This window comes from Azolla caroliniana, unplaced genomic scaffold, assembly GCF_043228905.1.
Source record: "Azolla caroliniana isolate FFs.n. ecotype wild unplaced genomic scaffold, voAzoCaro1.0.p SCAF_9, whole genome shotgun sequence".
NCBI lineage: Eukaryota > Viridiplantae > Streptophyta > Polypodiopsida > Salviniales > Salviniaceae > Azolla > Azolla caroliniana.
This window is the reverse complement of record NW_028230444.1, coordinates 11,182,144-11,204,613: the sequence shown is the minus strand read 5'-3', so window position 1 is coordinate 11,204,613 and position 22,470 is coordinate 11,182,144. Positions and strand designations below refer to the sequence as shown.

The 22,470-nt window shown below is 41.3% G+C and overlaps 1 protein-coding gene across 1 annotated transcript in view; it reads right to left on the bottom strand.

The window, feature by feature from the left end:
• Window positions 1-10,824: 10,824 nt before the first annotated feature.
• LOC147860167 (phospholipase D zeta 1-like) overlaps window positions 10,825-22,470 on the bottom strand; it is a 29,880-nt gene continuing 18,234 nt past the window's right edge. Inside the window, exons 15-20 of the mRNA XM_087324214.1 lie at window positions 18,603-18,800; window positions 18,421-18,522; window positions 13,709-13,840; window positions 13,540-13,605; window positions 11,493-11,554; window positions 10,825-11,405 (exon numbers count right to left, since the gene is read on the bottom strand). Coding sequence (XP_087180340.1) covers window positions 11,171-11,405; window positions 11,493-11,554; window positions 13,540-13,605; window positions 13,709-13,840; window positions 18,421-18,522; window positions 18,603-18,800 — 795 coding nt within the window. The 3' untranslated portion in view covers window positions 10,825-11,170. The remainder of the gene's footprint in view (window positions 11,406-11,492; window positions 11,555-13,539; window positions 13,606-13,708; window positions 13,841-18,420; window positions 18,523-18,602; window positions 18,801-22,470) is intronic.

Sequence of the window (22,470 nt, the reverse complement as noted above, 5' to 3'; positions counted from 1 at the left end):
AATGCATAGTGTATGGCAATAGTCACAATGTTGATTGTACCTACCCATCAACTTTTAGGTGCCCACACATGGGGTTGTTAGGTTTGTGGGTGTATCCTCATTTTCTTTTCCACTTTGGGAGTTTTTTGCAAACCAAATGAGAGCTTGTCCTTTGCACCATCCTTGAGCATTCATCTAGATCATTGGGACGCATTTCTTGTAAATGTTTCCCCATATGAGAACTATGAAGTCTATGTCTTGAGTTGGAATCCTCCCCTTTGTAGGTGTAAAGAATCGATGGTGATTCTTGTGCAGCAGAATAGATGTGTGTTATGTGCGTATATGTGTGAGAGAAGAAGAGAGGAGAGAAAAGAGAACTCAAGATAGATAAATGATAGGAAAATAGAATACTCAAGAAGAAGATGTATATTTCACAAGTAGAATGAGATTTACAAAGTGTAGCATAACAAGGAGTCACAACCGACTTAATATGAAGTATGAGGAGGGTGCTTTATATAGAGTCACCCTCTCTCTTCATTAACTTACAACAACCACTCTCTCTCTTGGGGAATGTGAAGACTCGTAGTCATGGGGAATATGTAACTCATTAGTTATGTGTCATAAAATATGATTCTATGACACATAGTTAATGTGTAGAGAGTAGTGGTGTGACTCTTGACCTTTGAGTAATCATGGATTCTCAAAAGGTGTGTTCACACGTTGCACTATGTTGAGCTTGATTCTCAACACGTCCCCTCAAGCTCAACTCGGGTTGGTTCCTTTTGATTGATGTCCGCTTCGGCTGGTATCCGGTTCAGACGATCTCCGATGTCCGCTTCGGCTCGTACCTGGTTCGGACGGTAACCGGTTCTTGCTTGTACTCCCCCTCAAGCTTGGCAAGTTAGGGATCGTCTATCCAAGGTCTGACATGAATTGCCGAAGCTTATCAGCTCCTAAGTTTTTGGTGAAGATGTCGGTCGTCTGAAGATTCATGTTGATGTGTTGAAGGTCGACATCTTCGGCCTGTACGCACTCTCAAATGAAGTGATAGTGCACTTTGATATGTTTTGTGCGTGAGTGGAACACCGGGTTCCGAGCCAGATATATATTAATCATGTAGTCGCAGTAAATGGGAGTCGGATCCTTGATGGGGACGCCCAGATCCTTCAAAATCCTCTTGAGCCATACGGCTTCACATGCAGCTACGATTGCGCCCCTGTATTCGGCCTCCGTACTCGAAAGTGCGATGGTAGGCTGCTTCTTACTACTCCAAGATATTGCTCCGCTACCGAGTGAGAAGAAAAATCCGGAGGTTGATCGTCGACCGGGTTTGTAGCTTGTCTAGTCCGCGTCTGTGTACCCTTCGAGTTGTATTGGTGTGGCCGATGCGTAGAGAACGTCATAATCCATTGTGCCGCTCACGTATCATAATACTCGCTTAGCGCAATCGAAATGGATATCTCGCGGAGTTTGCATGAATTGGCTAAGGAGTCTGACTGGATAGCTAAGGCCGGGTCGAGTGATCGTGAGATAGATGAGGCTCCCGATCAATTGATGATATTGGGCCGGCTCGCACTCGTCTGTACCGGAGTCAACATCTAGTTTGAGGTTTTGATCGAGAGGCATAGCGACCGTTTTGCACTCCGTCATCCCAAACTTGTATAATAAGTTGAGGATGTAGTGCCGTTGAGAGATCATAATGCCAGTTGGAATTTGAATTACTTCGATGCCAAGGAAGTAATGGAGCTCCTTCAAGTCCGTCATCTCAAATTTTCTGGAGAGGAGGGACTTGACATTATTGATGTCGACTAGACTTTCACCTCCAATGACCAGATCATCCACGTATAGGATGATGACAATTAAGCTTCTAGAGTCGTGTCATACGTAGAGGGAGTTGTTCGATTTCGACATTCGAAAGCCGATTTGATTAAGATATTGCGTAATCTTTGAATGCCAAGCACGCAGTGCTTGCTTGAGGCCGTGGAGAGGCTTCTTGAGTTGGCATATGGCTTTTGGATGAATGTGCGATTCGAAGTCGGATGGTTGTACCATGTACACCTCCTCGTCTAATTCGGCTTGAAGAAAGGCGTTCTTGACATCCATTTGGTGGAGGTGCCACCCTTTTGCCGTTGCAAGTGCGATCACGGTCCGCACCGTCATCATCTTTGCCACTGGGGCAAAGGTCTCTTCATAGTCGACTCCATGTGTTTGTGTGTATCCTTTCGCTACGAGTCGAGCTTAGTAGCGGTTGACGGAGCTCATGTCTCGTTCTTGCGTAATGCACGCATCTCCTCGTTCATTGCTTCGATCCATTGCGGGTCCTTCGCGGCTTCGGAAAAGGTTTCCGGCTCCCGTACTATTGCCACCTTCAACATAAATGCGTAATGGTACACGCCATGTACTCATCGTAGCTGAATCAGCTTACGGGGTTCTTTTCACGAGTGGATCGGTGGAGCTTCTTGTTTGCGGATTCTAAGGCTTTCTTCACTCCATTTGTCTGTATGTCAAGGCCTTCGAACTCACTATTGAGGGAGTGAGTCGATTCGATGCCGTCGAAATGATCGTCTTCATATTCCGGCATTTTGGCCTTCCACCATGTACTCATCGTAGCCGAATCAGCTTACGGGGTTCTTTTCACGAGTGGATCGGTGGAGCTTCTCGTTTGCGGATTCTAAGGCTTTCTTCACTCCATTTGTCTATATGTCAACGCCTTCAAACTCACTATTGAGGGAGTGAGTCGATTCGATGCCGTCGAAATGATCATCTTCATATTCCGGCATTTTGGCCTTCCCTTTGTCTAGCTTCGGACTCGGTCGAGATGTGCTTTGATTACTCAGAGGCTCTTGTGGACTACTCAGTCGGGTTGTGATTGGACTTTCTTCGAACATGCGCGTAAAGCAATCTTCATCCTCTATCTCTTGTTCGGTGGATTCCGGGTCAAGCAGAATCGGAGTCGAAGTTGTCTCTAGTGCGTACCAAGATGCGGAATCCGATGAGGTTATAGCACTTGTACCCCTTTTACTCCAGTGAGTATACGATGAGGTTATATTTCTCCGACTACAAGTTGAGCTTTTGTCGCTTTTCGTCGGGGATGTGCACATACGCAATGGAGCCGAATATCCGGACGTGTGATAGATCTGGCTTCTTTTCGAAAAACTTTTCGTGCGGCATGAGGTCATGCACGCCGGATGTCGTACACCGATTCATGAGGTATACGGTTGTGTTAGCCGCTTCTGCCCAGTACGACTTCGGCACGTGCTACTTCGAGGATGTGCCGAATCGTTCATTCGTCCACTCCGTTTTGTTGTGGCATATGTCGACACGAAAACTCTCGCTAAATTCCTTCTTTCCGTAGATACGTTGTGAACTCATCCAAGAAATATTCCTTGCCTCCATCTGATCGAAGTCACCGTACGTGTCGACTCGTAGCTTTTTCGACTCCACTCTTGAATTTTTGGAAGTGTCCGAACACTTCGCTCTTTTGCCGCATCGGGTAGATCCAAGTGTGCCTAGAGAAGTCGTCAATAAAGGTCATGTAGTATCGACATCCGCCGAATGTCGCCGTTTGAGCCGGTCCCCATCCATCGGAATGAATTACATCGAGTATGCCTTTGCTTACATTCCTCTCCTTCGGAAATGGATGCCGATGTCGCTTGCCGAATTGGCATGCCGCACATATGCCTTCAATCTCTCGCTCTTTGAAGGTCGGGAGTCCGATGAAGACTCCTTTCGATTGCTTTGCCTTGAGCTTTTGAAGGTTGATATGGCCAATCCGCTTGTGCCATAACTCTATGTCGGTGTCGGGTTTGAGGCCCTTTGCTTACATGGACGATTTCACCTCGTTTGACTCGAGGATAAACATTCAACCTTCCTTTCGACCCCGAGCAATGAGTCGTCCTTCCTTCTCGATGAAGCAACCACCTTGGTTGAATCGAACTTGCATCCCTTGCTCCACAATTTGGACAACCGAAACCACATTCTTCGTTATGGTGGGTACATGTAATACATTTTTGATGCAAGTTTGTTCACCATCTTTCCCAAATGGGACATTCCCAACATGCCGAATCGGATGAGTAGTATCGTCTCCGATCTCGACATAACCGGGTTGATCCGGCTCCTGCAAGTCTTAGAACCACTCTTTGTGGGACATCATATGGTTTGAAGCACCGGAGTCGACGAACCATACGTCTTCCAGACCGGAGGCACTAGTTGATGTAGAAGCCGGCATAGAGTTTGCTCTATGTCTCATCACGAATAGTCTGTCGTAATCGTCGTACTCGGAGTTGGTGGTGTAATTCGTGAGTTGTCGGCTTGTGGACGCCGACTCGCGCATCTTCTTGCGGCAGTCTTCTTCGCGATGGCCGATTTTTCCGCAATATCCCCATTCGATTGAGTTTTGTTGACTCGAACCGGAATGGTGGCTCCCCCTTCTTCCAAAGGTTCCTCGATGGCCTCCATCTTGTTAGCATAATTGAGAGTTGTTTTCGTAAATCGGGCCTTGTCCACCTCGTCCGCCACATCCTTGGCCGAATCGGCCTCTTCTTGCACGGTCGCGTCCTCTTCCTCCGTTCGAATGTATGTAGAGCATTTGGCCTTCCGAGGCGTTGTTCCTTGTTCGAACATAATTCTCTTCAACCAATAACATGGATTGAAGATCGAAGGAGGGTGGATTCTCCCGTGCTAGTACGGCAATCCTCATCGTGCCGAATCGTGGTGCAAGGCCGCCGAGGCATATTTCCACCATCTCATCATCCTCCATGTTTACGCTTATCAAGCTGAGCGAGTCGCAAAGCTCCTTGATCTTCAAAGTGTAGCTTGTGACGGACATATCCCTTTGTTGGATATTATTTAACTCTTGGTAGAGTTGAAGCTTCCTCACGGCCGTGTTGATAGCGAAAATCTTTCGTAGATTCTCCCACGCTTCCTTTGGCATCCCGGCTTCTCAAATGTAGCCAAGCATGTGGCCGTGTACACATGTCGCCAAGCAATACATTACTCGACTCGCCGCTTGCTCCCATGATGCGTAGTCGGCATCTTTCGGGTCGGGTCGGTTTTCTTGTGCTCCCTTGATGTAACTCCAATAGCCTTGGCCGACAAGGTATTGGTGCATCTTGTACTCCCAAGATGCAAAGTTGTTGTGATCCAACTTCTCGCTAGGGAGAGCGCTCCCCATTTGAGTATTCATTGTCGATTAAGCTTCCTTTCTTCTTTTCCTTCTCTCTTTGGGTACTATGATAGCGATGAGCCGGTTCTTCTTGAACGTCAGCGTAGAGCACAACAGACGATCACGATGAGGCGAGTGGGCTAGATCGAGCTACCAAATCGCTCTGATACCATGTAAAGAATCGATGGTGATTCTTGTGCAGCGGAATAGATGTGCGTTATGTGCGTATATGTGTGAGAGAATAAGAGAGGAGAAAAAAGAGAACTCAAGATAGATAAATGATAGGAAAATAAAATACTCAAGAAGAAGGTGTATATTTCACAAGTAGAATGAGATTTACAAAATGTAGCATAACAAAGAGTCACAACCGACTTAGTATGAAGTATGAGGAGGGTGCTTTATATAGAGATTAATGTGTAGAGAGTAGTGGTGTGACTCTTGACCTTTGAGTAATCATGGATTCTCAAAAGGTGTGTTCACACGTTGCACTATGTTCAGCTTGATTCTCAACAGTAGGATTCCATTTATTCCTAATCGAGGTTTCTCTTGTCACTTGGGTATGTGGCATATTCTATCTCATTTGAGTTGCAAAAATTAGGATTTTCTCTATTGTCATCCTTGGACTATTGTGACACCCTTCTTGATATGCCAAGTAGCTTCCATGTCCTTTCCTAGCCCCTCACTGATGAATCCATGGACATTTCCATAGTGACTTTTCTTTGTTTTGGGACTCTCTAATAGTTTGTGGGAGTTTGTAGGAGTTTGTAATCATGGGCTTCTCTATTTTTCAATTTGGGTACCCACTCAAGTCCCTTACCTTTTTGTCCCTTGGCTTTACATCCTCCAATGTAACGAGAAGTGGTGTACCCTAATATTTCCATTAGGCTCCATATTACAACTTCCTACCATTGATTCTTGTTGGATTCCACCCTGGGTTTTGAAATAAATTGTTTTGAATCTTGGGGAGGTTGTACATTTTCTCACTTGGTACAAATGCTTCTCGAAATACATGTTTCTAGAAGTACAAAAAGGAGTGTAACCCTTAAATGTACCTTGAGGCTTCCTTAAGTGGTTTATATCTCAGAAAAAAGTGTTCCTAGGTAGGATGCCTTTGCCCCCATGGATGTCGTTTAACACGTGAAAACACTAATGAATTGGGAAATCAAGGTCAACCAACCTAAAAGAGAGCAACTCCATGCTAGCTCTAATGTTGATCAAGGTGGTTTTTTGTACATCATTAAGTTGGCATAAGAGTTATGTAAGACTTGCCCATTTTATTTTATGCATCACATAGTTCGTCAAGCACATCGGATCAACCACCCTTACTATCACTTTTTTCTAGCTATATTCATGGTGCAAAGAATCAAATTGTAATCACAAAGTTTGGAACCATGGTGCACATTCCATCCATTGTTGCTACCCTATGAATCCAATTCAAGTCCAAAATAAGTGTGGTAGGAGGAAGGCCACTTTGTTTGAGAATTTGGTCATAGCTCTATATTGCAATCAAATGACAAACATTTCCAAGCTCTCAAACTATTAGAGACCCCTTTGGGGAACATGAAGATAGTTAATATGACAAATTTGGGATGACAAAGCTAAACTAGTAATATAAAAAAATGACTCACATAAACTTGAGGATATGTAAAAAAATAAAAGAAAAGAAAAAAGCAAGAATAACGCAACCAAAAACCTATAAATAGGAAGGTATTCTTAGCAATTAAGGGAAGAGGAAGAATAAGAAGGCTAGCAGAAGTGAAAGGAGTCTTAGTGGAAGAAAGAGAGAAGAAGAAAAGACTATTATCAATTAGGGTCATTAAGATTAACGTAGTTCATTGGTGGGGTTGTTCTTTTTAGAGTCCAAGAAAATTGTATTGTTTTCCTAATAATATATTGAAGTATCATTTTCTCTTCCTCTTCTATTCTTTATCATTTTTCTATCTCTCCTCATTAGCTACCACACTTTATACGGCTTAGCTAATTAGCTAAGATGTAACTAATTAGCTACTACACAATAGAGACAAGCAGCAAATTTACTTGATTGTTTTCTCCACTCATAAGGGAGAGTTGTATTGCAATTCCCCAAACAAACTGCTCTATTGCGACAGGCATATGCAAAACAAGTGATATGGTATGTGTGGTGGCATGGTCGTAAGTGTACAAGAAAAGTAGCAGTTTTGTCCTCTACGTCTAAGCCACAAGAGATGCAATGTGCTTGAATAGTCAATATATTGTTGCCTGTTTCTCCTACGTTTGGTAAGGGAGCAAGAATATTGAGGTCCAATTCTTTTCCACTCCTTACCATCCCCTCCACAAAATGTAGTTAGTTGCTTCTTAAGGCAGCTAGCTACCTGTTCTTGACGAGAGTATTGTTCCTACAATGCAACCCAGAAATTTACCGATTTATCAATCCTTAATGAGGAAGATAGAACAACAAGAAACAAGAATCATTAACATACTTGGAGGTTCTCCAAATTGTTATCAACGACAGTATTTACACCTAGAAGATCCAGGTTCATTGAAAGAACCCAAATCTCCGTCTGGAGTTGTATTTTCCATTTGGAATCCAGCGGCCCCTTAGTTTCGAGCTCATGTTGAGCAACTTGTTCTAGATAATGCCTCACTGAGAAGATTTTCATGTACAATTTATTTATAACATGTTACATACTAGCAAAATAGTAGCTACCTGAATCTTATTTCTGATTGTTGTGACTGCCAAAGTGATTTTGCTTTCCATCACAGTAGCCAATGTTGCTTTCTCTAAATCAGTCTTCGTTGCCTCCAATGTCTCACAGGCTTCATGGACAGTTTTCAACATATGGCTAATCAATGTCTCACCTGTATCGTCGGCATTGGCTTTCATTGTTTTTCGGTGTGGTGAGTCGGCAATTGCATCATCAATTGCCATGCTCCAGAATCTTGCCATCTTTTGTTGCAAGCTCCCTATCTTCCGGCATCGTTCTACTGACGTCCCACCTACATTGCAATACTCGTATGCAAAAGCTCTAACGAATGCAACGGACAACTCGTTGTCGACCTAGATCTCTTGACGTACTTTCTAGTGGAGCGTCATGTAGTCATCATACAGCTCCGGTCGCACATGCTTCAACTTCACCTTGCACTTCACTCTGTGCAATTTTTAAACTGACAACCAGTTTACATCACTAATCAATTTATCTGTTAGAACAGCAAGGTCAATACCCTCTAGTGACAGACCATATATGTTGTTAAAGTCCTCATTTGTCTTACAAAACTTTGCAAAGTTTAGCACTCTAGGATATGGAGGAATGAGCCACCTGAAATAAAAAATCAATACATGTTACCTCTGCTCTACTAGGACATGTGTATTTAGAATCATAATTGGTTGGGAAAAATAAAAAATAAAAAATTAGGTACATGCATCAAAATCCTAAATCAAGTTTCGGGGAAGTTTGCAGACACACAACCATTGAAATCAGAAATGTGAATTGGTGTAAAATTTCAACCCTAAATTTGAAATTTTCAAACGTAGTCAGAAATCCTAATCAAAAACCTTAATAAAAAACCCTAATTAGAAATCAACTACTTAAATAAATCAGAAGCCCTAATCTGAAATATGTATGAAATCAACCCTAATCAGAATTTTTGTCAATCAAAAACACATCTGCTGCTACATCACGATCTTCGAGACATCCTTGTTTGGGACTCCAACGACTTCGCCCTAATTGTTTTTTATAAAAGATGAACAGGCAAGATAGTTACAGTTATCAAAAAGGGGAAAAAAAAAATTAATGCATGTAATGTGTAACTGATACATACCTAGACGAGGATCGAAATGGTAATGTGTTGGTGCTCTGAAGGTGCAATGTCGATATCAGAGTTTTTGTGCTATTGTGTGAGCTTCGTTTGCGTTCGTGCTCAGAGTACTCCATTTGTTTCGATTTCGAACTCAAACTCAGGATTAGTAGGACTTTGCTGACATTCAAGTCGAGTTTAGATTAGGGCACTGTTCCCCAGGTTCCACTACGTTAGAAACCAAAGTTCAAATTTTTGAGTATTCTTGTAAATTACCTATTCACTATAATAAATGACATGCAATGAAGCAAAATTTTGAGTAATAAAGCAAAAAAAATTCATAAATGATCCAAGTATGATTTCCCCACGAAAAATTAGCTAAACAAATTGTTGAATAGCTACGGGCATTTTAGCAACTAATTAGCTATAATAGTGTTTCCATTCCCATGCTTTTACCCGTAGAGCTAGCCCTTTGGATTGTAGCTCCATATGAGACATGTGGATTTTTGTTTAAAGCTTGGACGTTTCCACCCTCAATGATAGATGTTTGTCAGAAGATCCCTTATCATACGTTTTGGCCTTCTCACAATAGTGGTGTATGTATTTTGCTTGACATATTTACTTCCATGTGGGAGCCTTTGTTAGAGGTTATTAGCCTTATTTAATTGTTTGTAACGTCATATTCTATCCATGAGCCTACACTTTGAAAGATAACTAGATTTTCGTATTATACTAATATTGGTTACATTCTTTTGAGCGATTAATCATACCCACATTCCATTTCCCATTCTATGATGCTTCTTTCACATGTTCTAGCCTTCATTGGTTGAGTCTAGACCCTCAATTATAGAGGCTAAAAATACCTAGCTAGTTTATGTTTGTAACCTAGTTCAAGTCTAGTCTTGTTCCGTTCCTGGGGACATATTGTTTACTTGGTTCAAGTAATATTTTGCCTATGTTAGTCATGCTCATAAAGTCGTGGTGTCGGGTGTTCTATATACTTGTCAACCATCTAGTATAACAATAATGAGGGTCCAAGGCCACTTGGTCAAACAATTATAGTAGGTTGGCCATATTGGCCCGAACATGAAAGCTAATTGTACTTGACCTCGATAAAGCAATGATACAACCTTGTCCACTATAAATGGTGTGTATGGTTCATACTATGGTGGTGACTAAGCAGACTAGCTAATGCCCCTAACTTTTAGTCTCACAACCCTCCTACAAATGTCATCAGTTCTCGAAAGTGACATCTATACCTATTTTGGTAAGGAATTTGGCAAATGTTCAATCTCTACCTCTATTGTCAATCAAATAATCCCTCTAAACTTGCAATGATAAAACATTGCCAACCCTGCCATACATGTAATCTTTGGCCTCCATGGCGATCTCTTTCCATCATCTCACTAGAAACATTGCTTGCCCCAGCATTTTCTCTCTAAATTCAAAGTTTCCTGTATTTCCACAAGCCAATTATGTGCAGATGTGTGCTGTTCACTTTTACAATCCCACTCTGAATAAATGTTCACAGAAATGTATCCAGTTTGCCTAGTTTACTTTTAGAGGGTTCAATCCGACTCTCAGCAAATGTTTACCACAAATGTATCCAGTTTTCATTGCACACTCGTAGTTGCTATTTTTCAGAGGGTCTTGGTGAACTTTTAATGAGCGGATAAAAATGAAATGCCCCTTTGTCCTAACGTCCCAAAATGAACTTGGCATCTCAAATCTCAATGCATCAGCTGATTTATTAAGCAAAATATGCTTTAGAAATTATTACAAGATGACCATCCACCTCATTACTTTATTAGCGCTTTAAAAAAGGAAATGAATTAATTGAATAATCAAGCACAGATTTATCATTCTTTCTGTTAAACTAAATTTAAATCTCTGAAAATTTGCCTTGAGCATTTTATCTCTAAATATAATATTTACTTTGAGAACCAATGCTTTTACTCTGTACAGCTTGAAAATGATTCAGTTTTTCAGACATTCCTTCTCTTGGAATATTAGGCTGGGGAGGCACTTCGGTTTGTCAATCAAGCAGGTAATGACCACACAATTATGTTACAAAAGTAGCATTATATATAGAATGGCTACAAATTACATCAGCTCTGAGCGTCCTTGTCATAAAATACTTATTGATATGCAGCTTCTGAGGGTGTTGTCAACCATTTTAATTGAACAGGAGTAAACACTGCCTTGAAAAAATACAAAGAAAAAATGATTGGTAAATACAGATATCTCGTTGTGCTAATGAAAAACTTGAGCCGAGGCATAATATTCGCTCTCCTTAAAGACTGGCCTTAGATCTTCTTCTTCTAGAAATCTCAGGGGGAAGAGTACAAGATGTCCTTTAATGTCATCCACAGATATTGTAGATGATCCATTGCATTTAACTGGAGACTCTTCAATAGCCATACCCAGATCGATTGTAGTGTGTCCAAGCTTTTCTTTCTCCTTGAAGAAAGCATGTCTCAAGGCTGCCCTGCAAATCCAAAGCCATCGTCATTTAGCGAAGAGGTTTTAATTACTTCTCAGAATGCAGACGGGAACATAATTTATTTACTTTTACCTTGTGCGAATGGTTTCATTTGGTATACATCCGAAAATCTTGTCATAGATCATTGTGTTATTCTGTTTAATATATAAACCACAATATATTATAAACCCAGACAGAAGGTAAATGTCATAAAGCTTACATACGCACACAGCACACACACATGAACGCATCATATTTATATGCTTAACAGAGCAAATTGTAACTCAACATCATGTTGACGACTATGCACCAACTTCCCTAAGATATCGAACACATTTCAAAATTCATTGATCAAATCCAAAGGTAGATGCTTTAATTCAGCAATCTTGAGCACTGTAGAAAGCTGACCAGAGAAGATAGGTAAATATGGAGTTCCCTATACTGCCTCTCTACGATGCTTACCCCTTCATCTTCAATGAGTCCATGTAGGTGATCTTTCAAAGGAAAAAGTTTCAGTGTATCTAAGTTCAAATTCCTAAATGCTTAGCTAAGTATACTCTTTGCTACCTTATATTTATTTTTTGGTTTTTCCTTTCCAAGTACAAAAAATTTAAAGACATAATCTTTCCTTCAGTCTTATAGGCCATTTTGGTTTAAAGCAGGCTAATTTATATTATTGATCTTGAAAGCGGGATGTTACTCTATTGCTCGACCTCCATGCACTCCACCTTAGGCCTGCGATGATTCACAGAACGTTACCTCAATGATTCACGAAACTTTACCTAAACAATTTTGTGTATAGGTATTCTCAACCTTATGAAGCTAAAATTAGACTAAAACGTGTCTTAGAAAAATTTCCAATATTGACTGCCAGGTGATAATGTCCTTTATTTGTCCATGACAAGGGTGACAAGGCTGTGATCCAGATGGTCATGGCCTACATGCACAATACATTGAGAAAAAGAAACCAAAATAAATATGGGAGTGCCACCTCTTGGATATCACATCTTCAAGAATGTACTACTTTGTCGACTACAGATGCAGAGTATGTTGCTTCCAGTGAGGCATGTAATGAAGCTGTATGGCTCTCTCGACTATCTTGAAGCTTGTACCTTGATTGCTTTGTGATAGTCAGAGTGGTATTGCCTTGGCTAAGAATCCAGTCTATCATGAGACAACCAAGCACATTGGAGTGTGATATCGTTTCATCTGGGAATGTGTAGCTATTGGTTGCTCAAGAAGTTTGTTTCTCGAGAAAATGCTGAGGTGCATTGACCAATACCTTTCCACATGATCTGTATGTGCATTGATGTCACTTCAGGGGGATTACTTAGTCCTTTTCGGTTCCACAATCTTTCATGTACAATGGGTAACACATCCATGAGGTGGAACGTATAGGTCTTCTACAATCTTCCTGTCATATTCGTCATTTTGGCGTTTAGTGGGAGATTGTCACATATGGTGTGAAAAAGAATGAGTAGTGGATATAAAGAAGTATATTGTAAGAGAAAATGGAAAAAATTTCTGTGTTTTTTCTTCCTTCGCCTTTCCTGTGTGCGTTCTTCATTCTTCTTCCTCTTTTGTATACAAGATCCTCGCAGACAAAACATATCTATCGGAAGAACAATATGTTTGCCACTGACATAAAAGGGAGATACTACTGCTTTTATAAGCAAGGCTTTGGCCCACTGAGAAAGATAATGAAATACAAAGACAAACAGTGCATGCACTTTTCCTTGCACCGATTCATACATAAATGCCTAATAAAGACCAGAATCAGCCTTTGTGACAAATCGTGATTACAAATATGGGTAACTTCCGGTTATCCATATTGAAACAAAAGAAAACACTCCTAATTTGCTAAGATTAATGACAATGATATTAACATTCTTTCAGGAACCCTGTTGTGAAAAAAGGGAGAGATAGAAAGCAAGAAACAAAGATATTTTGATGTCTTTTAAAATAACAAAAATGCCCTCAAGTCCAAACAAGAAAGCATGAAGAGTCCAAAATGCCCTATAATACTGAATAAGAGAGTACATCTTAAAATTGTTTTTCATCTTGAAAACATCAAAACAAAACAAATATAGCTAAATGTAGGGCACTAATAAACCAGAGAAAGAGTGAAAGAAAGAGAAACCTGTGCAGTAGCCCTCCATGTGTGTTTATATACTGTTTCGCAAACAGGATCAATTAACAAATTCATCTGCAGATAATGCAGCAAAAAAAGAACAATAAAAAAATTCAGGTGGGCATACAAAAGAGACAAAGAGATCATATGCAGAGGAGAGAAAGAAACAGAATGAGACCTCTGACTGCTGTAGGCCCAAGTGTTCCCTCCATAATGACATCCGCAATGAATGGGCAAATTTTCCAGCTTGCCATGGCTTTGAATCCATATAGGAGTCAACAAACTCATTATCCTCGATGACAGCAGAAACCTAGTCAGTATGCCTGAGTATTAGATTGACATTTTCAAAGATTTCAAAAACAATATAAAGCTATGTTGAAATTACACTCCATAAATGTATGGAGCATCAACGGCCTACTACTGCTACATCTCATGGAGCTGGTTTTGAGTCACAGAAAATGTCCATAAAAACCATCATGCTTCCAGACTAGATGTGTTGTAATTTATTACCTACAAAAGACCGTTCTCTTCGCCTTCCAGCAATGATACTGGCCTACTTTTGGGATTGATAACTGACTGTTATACTTACACATCTGTTCATGATGTTTAGCTAAATATTTAAACTGAAACAAGGCTTAATTTCATTAGGGTTCTCAAATCGTGTTTCCAGGCGTTTCGTTTTCTTTCATGCGCTACTTAGGAGTCCCGTAATCAAAGTTTCAGAAAGGTTTTAAAGACATACAGTCCAAAGTCTCATTCCATGTCCTAGTGCCCCAAAATTCTACTTTAATATCGCTGGCTTTGAAGGGTGTCGTGCCCCATAAATCTACCCATTGTGGTTCTGGAACCACTATATAAGGGAGCTTCAGGGTAGGTTCCCTGATCCCAGCCTGGATATCTCCGTGTACTCTTCAAAGTACATCATTTCCCTCGCTTCGGAGTCCTCTCCATTCTGGATTGACCTATGCTAGAGATCTTTCGTAGACAAAAGTTATAATATATCTAGCTTGACAATCTTACATGTGCTGAAAACCAGATTCTTTAGTCTCTTTTTATCTTATTTACTTTTATATTTACTTAGAAATATGTATTTTGTTTTGATTTGTTGTTCACAAAGACAAGACAACACTTATGATGTAATCTCTTGATTAAAAGAGAATACCCTAGTGATTAGAGCCATTCCTTGGGTTCAAAAGGTGTAGACTTCAAATCTCTATTTCACACTTTAAGATTAAAAGAGAATACCCTAGTGATTAGAGCCATTCCTTGGGTTCAAAGGTGTAGAGTTCAAATCTTTGTTCCACACTTTAATGGGGGCAGCACCTATAATCACCGAGGCATTGTCTAAACACCACAAAAAATTCCTTGGGTTAGGGGTGAAAAGTAGACGAGGATATGAAGCTTCACTGTTCCCTGGGATTGGCTTCGAGCTCTTCTTGCGCAGCTACTCATAAATTGAAAATTTTTCTGGTCCCTCGCATGTAGGGGCAAGAAATGTAGTTGGGGCTTCGGGCCATACTTCTATGTCCTAGCAGAAATGTTCGATGAGAAGTTGGTGTATCCCACGCGTACGCGACATGGGCATCCTGCTCGGATGTGTCGAAGTGAACTACTCAATCCCAACAGCTTTTTTACTGATTCTCTATATTCCGTTTACTTATTTCCAATATCCAAGAAAGGGGTTTTTCACACTTAATAGTTATTCGACACGTGGGTTTCCTTATAGGATAACCACGACCCCACTTGTATAACTTTCATCAATTGCTGCTCCGATGGACCCCCGAGGGAAGCAGAAAAGTGAACGGAATTTGCTTGCTGGGCGCAGCAAAGTAGTGAAAGACTGGCGGTGACTTGTTCAGGAGGCAGCTTTTCAAATTTCTGGAATTATTTGAATTCGACCAATTCCACGAAATTCATCAATTCCATCAAAAGGATCGATTTCCAAATAGCTTAGAAATTGTTCCTCTAATGGGATTATGCAATATTTCAACGAATCATGGGGAGGGGGACAACCAACCACGATCGGCCATGGCTGGAGTCGATCGCGCGACGCAAGCCCCCCCACGATTCGGGAGCTCCATCCACTATCCAACGGGAGCAGTCGATCCACCTACACGCTTGGATTTCGTTACTACATCGGGGGTTACACCACGCACTGCTTGCCGTAGAGGCGTAACGATCTGGGCACTGTCTCGGACTCGGTGAAATAGACATGTCTGTGAAGATGCGGACTACCCACACCGTACTGCGCTCTCCAAGTGTGCTTGTTCCTAAGGAGCCACCTACAGACGCTTTACGCCCAATCATTCCGGATAACGCTTTCAAGATGAAGAATTATCCTGGGATGACGGTGGAACCTTTTTTTTTATGGCTAACCCATCATTACGAGCCATGGTAATAGCTCCTACTAGAAGCCATTTTCCTCTCTGCAAACTCCAGGAGAGAGTGGACTTCAGGAAATCACAAAGTGGGTCCCCAAGGAGGAAAGGAGGAGGGAACTTGTGAGGAAGTTTCCACCGTGCAGTTCGGAGGGAGGTCTCCGACTAACCTGAGCATCAGCATGTAGATTCCAAATCCAAATCGAAATTTCCGTCAAAGCGGGAGACTAGCGTCAACCCGATTTATTTGTACTTGGATTGGTTTTTCGACGCATCATAGGCAACAAATCCCTGCTGAGTCAAGTAGGCTTTTTTTACGTGACTGCGACGTCACCCTTCCTTTAGGTTTGATTTTTCAGATACTATGACACATTCTAGAGATTTAGGGATTATCTGCTTCTTTGAACGTGCCAACAAATCAGCAACTTATTAGAAAAGCTAGACAACGACTGGGCGGTGGAACATTAGTTGCGAGGAGTTAAGCCATAGGTAATCCCTCAAAGTTTTTTTATATCATATTGGACCTATCTCTCTTCAACTCCCTAGGCGCGATGCAGCGGAGTTCTTTCCGAACATACGGATCTACGATTAGATCTTTCGTATCTTCGTGCGAAACCTTCTTCCCAGTCAATCCTATTAGAGATCTTGATGTTACATCGTTGCGTAGTGAGAATCTTAGGTTTTTCAATACCTACAATTATAGATACTTTACTCCAGTAGCCGGAAGTACGGCTGGCTCACGCTCCAACCTGAGTAGCATGGGGCACGCGAAATCCCGTGTGCCTGCCTATGGATTCAGCAGGCAGTTCGGAAGGTTAACCCATTCGGGAATCTCCGGTTGGATCGTGTTATTCGGCATCGTGATGCAATAATATCACACCTTAACTGGGTCAGAATATTTGTTATTTGACCCATATCCAGCCATTAGAAGTGGCATAAAAAGTATCAGTGATGTGAGGAAGATTCTCCAGACAGATGTTACACAAAACTGATCAGTGACATGTATCCAACGTCTTTGGGAGCTCCCTAAACGAAGGTACCCAAGGTTGGCACTTATGACATCAAGACAACTGGCTGAAATAGAGACATCCATTGTTGGTATGCTGAAATGCAGCAATGGTTCGATGGCAAAAGTATAAATGCACCACCCCCATTACATTATAGCTTGGACTCTTCCCATCTAAATATGACCAAGATAACATGGATCAGCCCCAAAATTTCACTTGGTACGAAGAAGGCCCACTACAAAACAATTTTTACACACATCGGAGGATTGATTCATCATCAAGCCACCTTATATGGACATACATCTATCCTATGTGTTGCGCAATGTGATAGGGCAGCTGTGAACTTCATCACATCAGTTAGAGATTGGGGTAGGCAGATATACATGAATACCTGTAGAAGAAAGAATTTGCCAATTGTGTCATCAAGGAGTGGAATCCGAAAAACACTATGTCACTATTGTGTCTTTTATGAAATCAGAGAGAGATACCATTGCCTCTTTAAACAAGGCTTTTGCCCACTACGCAAGATAATGGAATATGAGGACCAACGATGCCTTCTTGCTAGAACTCAAGAGACATAGGGAAAAGTTGTTGAAGGACAATAATATAGCCACACACTCATCCACAAGAACAATCACAACTTTCTTGAGCCCCATCACTCCTATTAATGCTACAAGTCGATCAAGGGATACACAAATGGGTTCCCAACCAGAACATAAGAAAGGGGTTACAATAGATCGGGCAAAAGCAATTTGTCGTGCATGTAGGGCCCGGCCCCATGGATCACAACCTCAGCACCCTTGTCATCAATAGATAAAGGCAATTATCTCCCACCCCATCACAGGTGCTTCCCTCGCTTTGGCGACCTCTCCATTCTAGATTGACCTATGCTAGAGTTCTTTGGATCACAAAAGTTATAATATATCTACCTTGAGAAACACATGTGCCAAAAACCAGATTGTCTCCTCTGTTTTTATCTTATTTATTGAGTAATATTTATTTTATTTTGATTTGATTTGTTGTTCTCAAAGACCAGACAACACTTAAGATGTAATCACTTGTTTGGTCTTATAGGTCATTTTGCCCTCTTAAAAGACATTAATATTTCTTTCTTTCTTTCATCTCAAAGGGTGGACTCCGTTTCACCCCATCAGCCAATGTATAGTGAGATACCTAGTCATCTATATGACTCTCCCACTGTTGGTAAACCCGGGAAAATCGTGAACCATATCGCTATAACATGCTGGATCAAAAAAGGTGCCATCGTGCTAAATTTGTTGTACTTGGATTTCAAAACCTGTTGCTTAACATTTGGTCGGTATATACATATCAGACTGTCATCTTTATACATGTGATATATAAAGTCCCTTTCCTGGTATCATATTAAGTAATACCAAAATGTTCACTCAGACACATAAATGTCTTCTATAGTGGAACTAAATGTGAGGCCATATAAAGATGTTAAAACAAGTCACCATTAATCCATACTGACATGACAATCTAACCTCAGAATCTCGTGATCCCAACAAGCTTCTATCATTCACATTTGCGGATCCCAAGAGAACTACCCTATCATCGATAATCATGATTTTGCTGTGGACATAAACCTGAAAAGGCAAGGAATACAAGTTTTATCGCACTCTCAAACTGTTCTCAAAGTCAAGTTAAATCTAGAATGATGAAATACCTGACTTGTAACCAGCGGACGACCATCTGACAGTTTACCATAGTTTCTAAGTCCATAAAATGATACATAATTCTCTGCTTCTGAACCAATAGCATCGTTCAGGCGCTGTAGCAAAGAATATTTACCTCTAGAAATCGCACGGTATTGCCAATGCATTATTGCTCTTACTGTCGCTGCACCAGCATCATCAACACCACCCTGGAAAAGAAGACTTCTTAAAATCTAATGAAAAAATTGTAGCAAAATGAAATCAAGTGCAATGTATGCTTCAGCAAACAAAGTCAAGTGTAAGATGACTGAAAAGTAATTTAAGGCCATCACAATCATTACACATTTCAAAAGGGCAGTCAAAAGTGAGGGAGAAAGAAAGGAAGAAAGATATATTAATGTCTTTTAAGAGGCCAAAATGGCCTACAAGACCAAACAAGAGATTACATCTTGTCTTGTATGTTTTATGAGACCAAACAAGAGATTTCGAGAACAACAAATCAAAATTAAATAAATATTACTCAGTAAATAAGATCAAACGAAGGAAGAAATCTCGTTTTCGGCATATGTCAAATTCTCGAGTTAGATATATTTCCGCACACGTGATTGTTCCTTGTGGATGAGCTTGTGTGGTTGTATTATTCTCCTTCAACAACTTTTCCCTATGTCTCTTGAGTTCTAGCAGAAGGCATCGTTGGTCCTCATATTCCATTACCTTGTGTAGCGGGCCAGAGCCTTATTTAAAGAGGCAATGGTATCTCCCTCTGATTTCATAAAAGACACTACAGTGAAAAACATAGTGTTCTTCGGAATCCACTCCTTGATGAAACAATTTACAAATCCTTTCTTCTACAGGTATTCGTGTATATCTGCCTACCTCGATCTCAAATTGATATGATAAAGTTCACAGCTGCCCTATTAAATAGCAACGCATAGGATAGATGTATGTCCATATAAGGTGGCCTGATGATGAAACCATCCTCCAATGTGTGTAAAAAGTGTCTTGTACTGGGCCATCTTTATACCAAGTGATATTTTAGGGCTGATCCATGTAATCTTGTTTTCCAAGTTAGTAATATCAGTCTGGATCACTCTATTCTTTTCCACTTTGTTCATATTTAGATGGGGGAGTGCAAGCTATATTGGAACGGGGGTTGTGCATTTATACCCATGCCATGTGACTCGAACCATTGCTGCATTTTAGCACAACAATGAATGTCTCCATTTTCAGTCAGTTGTTTAGATGACATAAGTGCCAACCTTGGGTACCTTTGTTCAGGGAGCTTCCAAAGACGTTGGATACATGTCACTAATCGGAACAATGCCTCGGTGATTATAGGTGCTGCTCCCATCTCTGCCCAGATTATATCGTGGGGCACTGATGCTCTACTCCAAAGGTCTCTCTAAAGGTCTCTCTAAATCTTTCAAATGATTTGCCTTGTTAAGAATCGGTCCCCACATTTCCACTCCATAGAGAAGAGTTGGTGTGAAAAGTGTATAAAATAAATACAGCTTAGTTCGTGGCTTTTGGAGCTGCAAATGTGCACATTGTCTTTTTGAGAGCACCAAGGGCTGTATATCCACGAGAAAGTCGGGCACAAGCAGCCTCCCGTAAGGAGAACCTAGGCCTTGTAAATTTTATTCCCACGTATGTGTATGAGTATGTGTATTCCACCTTTTCCTCTCCCAAGAAGAATTCCGGTTCTGATCCTGTTACCCATGCTTGAGTGGTGTTAAAACCCATCATTTTAATTTTATCTGTGTTTATTGACAAACCTTTGTTCACACAAAATAGCTTCAAGGAATTTAGAGGCCTTCGTAGTCCCTCCGGAGAGTCAGAAATCAGCATAATATCATCAGCATATAGTAATATTTGTATAGCTATACCTGATCTACATAGAGACCAAAGAAAGTGGGTGACAATGGGCATCCTTGCTTCAGTCCGATTGTGGTAGCCACCGCCTCTAACAAACCCTTGGAAGACCGCACTATTCCCGACACGGATTAATAGAGTGCATAGATTCCCCATAGCATCTCTATAGGAACACCAAGGGTTTCTAGCCATTCCATAAGCCGAGCACGTGGCATAGTGTCAAAGGCTTTTCAGAAATCCACAAAGCACCAATAAATCCTCTTATTATGGGCTCTACCCTCCTCGATAAGGGCTCGGAGGGTCAATATGTGATCCAAAGTTGTGAACACCTTCCGAAAGCCTGCCTGTCCAGTAACAATCGGCAACGGTTCCGTTCAGTTTGAGAGTGTCAAAACCAAACCAGTTTGAAACCGAACTGTTTAAAATTTTGAAACTTGAACCGAACCAAACCAAACCACAAAACCATTTGAACAGAAACCTTTTAAACCAAACCGTTAAACCATTAAAACCGCGGTCTCATGGTTCAGTTTCCGTTTTCAACATAGGTCAAAATTCAAATTTTAAAATTTTTCATCATTTTAAATTCTAATTTTTCAAAATTTTAAAGATTTTCCTAAAATGTGAGAATCGCTTAAAAATGAAAAAATTACTTTTTTTTAAAATTTTAAAAACCATTAAAACCTTGTAAAGAATCAAGAGATGGATTCTTGTGAAGCAGAAGAGATATGAGTTATGTGTGTGTATGAGAGAGAGAGAGAGAGAGTGAGTGAGAGACAAGGAATACGCAATGTAAAAGTATATTGACAAAGGAGAAAGACTCAACATATTACAAGGTGGGAGGAGGGTGCTTTATGTAGTCACCCTCTCTCTTCATTAACTACAAGCCTCATGGAGCATGGGGAATGTGAAAGCTCATAAGTTATGTGTCATAGAATATGATTCTATGACTCATACTAAATGCTAGAATACAAAGTGGTGACATAATGGTGACTCTTGACCGTTGGAGTGTCTCTTCACTCTCAAGGTGAGTTCACACACTAGACCAAGTTGAGCTTGATTCTCAACACGCCCCCTCAAGCTCAAGTCGGGTTGGTTTCAGACGGTATCCGAAATCCGCTTCAACTCGCGTTCTGGAGTCCGCGTCGACTCATGTCGACTCGCATGTATGCGGAGTTGCGGAATCCGTGCTCCAGCTTGCATTGTGCGTAGTTACGAAGTCAATGCTTCGGCTTGCGTGCGTAGTTGCGAAGTTTGTGCTTCGGCTTGCGTCTTTCTTCGTGGCTTTGTTGCGTGGTTGCGGAATCCACACGTTATTGCGTAGTGCACGGTTGCGGAATCTACGCGTTATTGTGTAGTGTCTTCAGTACTCCCCCTCAAGCTTGGCAGGTCAGGGATCGTCAATCCGAGATCGGTCATGAATTGCCATAGCTTGTCGGCTCCTAAGGCTTTAGTGAAGATGTCGGCCGTTTGAAGATTGGTGCTAATGTGTTGTAGGTCGACATCGCCAGCTAGAACGTGCTCTCGGATGAAGTGATAGTGCACTTCGATGTGCTTTGTCCGCGCGTGGAACACCGGGTTCCGAGCCAAATAGATACTACTCATGTTGTCGCAATAAAGGGAAGTCGGATCCTTGATGGGTACGCCCAGATCCTTCAAAATCCTCTTGAGCCATACGGCTTCACATGCAGCTACGGCTGCGCCCTTGTATTCCGCCTCCGTACTCGAAAGAGCGACGGTAGGCTCCTTCTTGCTACTCCAGGATATTGCTCCGCTACTGAGGGAGAAAACAAATCCGGAGGTTGATCTTCTATCGACTTTGTAGCCGGCCCAATTAGCGTCTGTGTACCCCTTGAGTCGTATTGCCATTGCGGTCTTGTAGAGGATGCCGCAATCCAAGTGAGTATCACGCGGTGTTTGCATGAATTGGCTAAGGAGACCGACCGGATAACTGAGATCGGGTCGTGTGATCGTGAGGTAGATGAGACTCCCGATGAGTTGCCGATACTG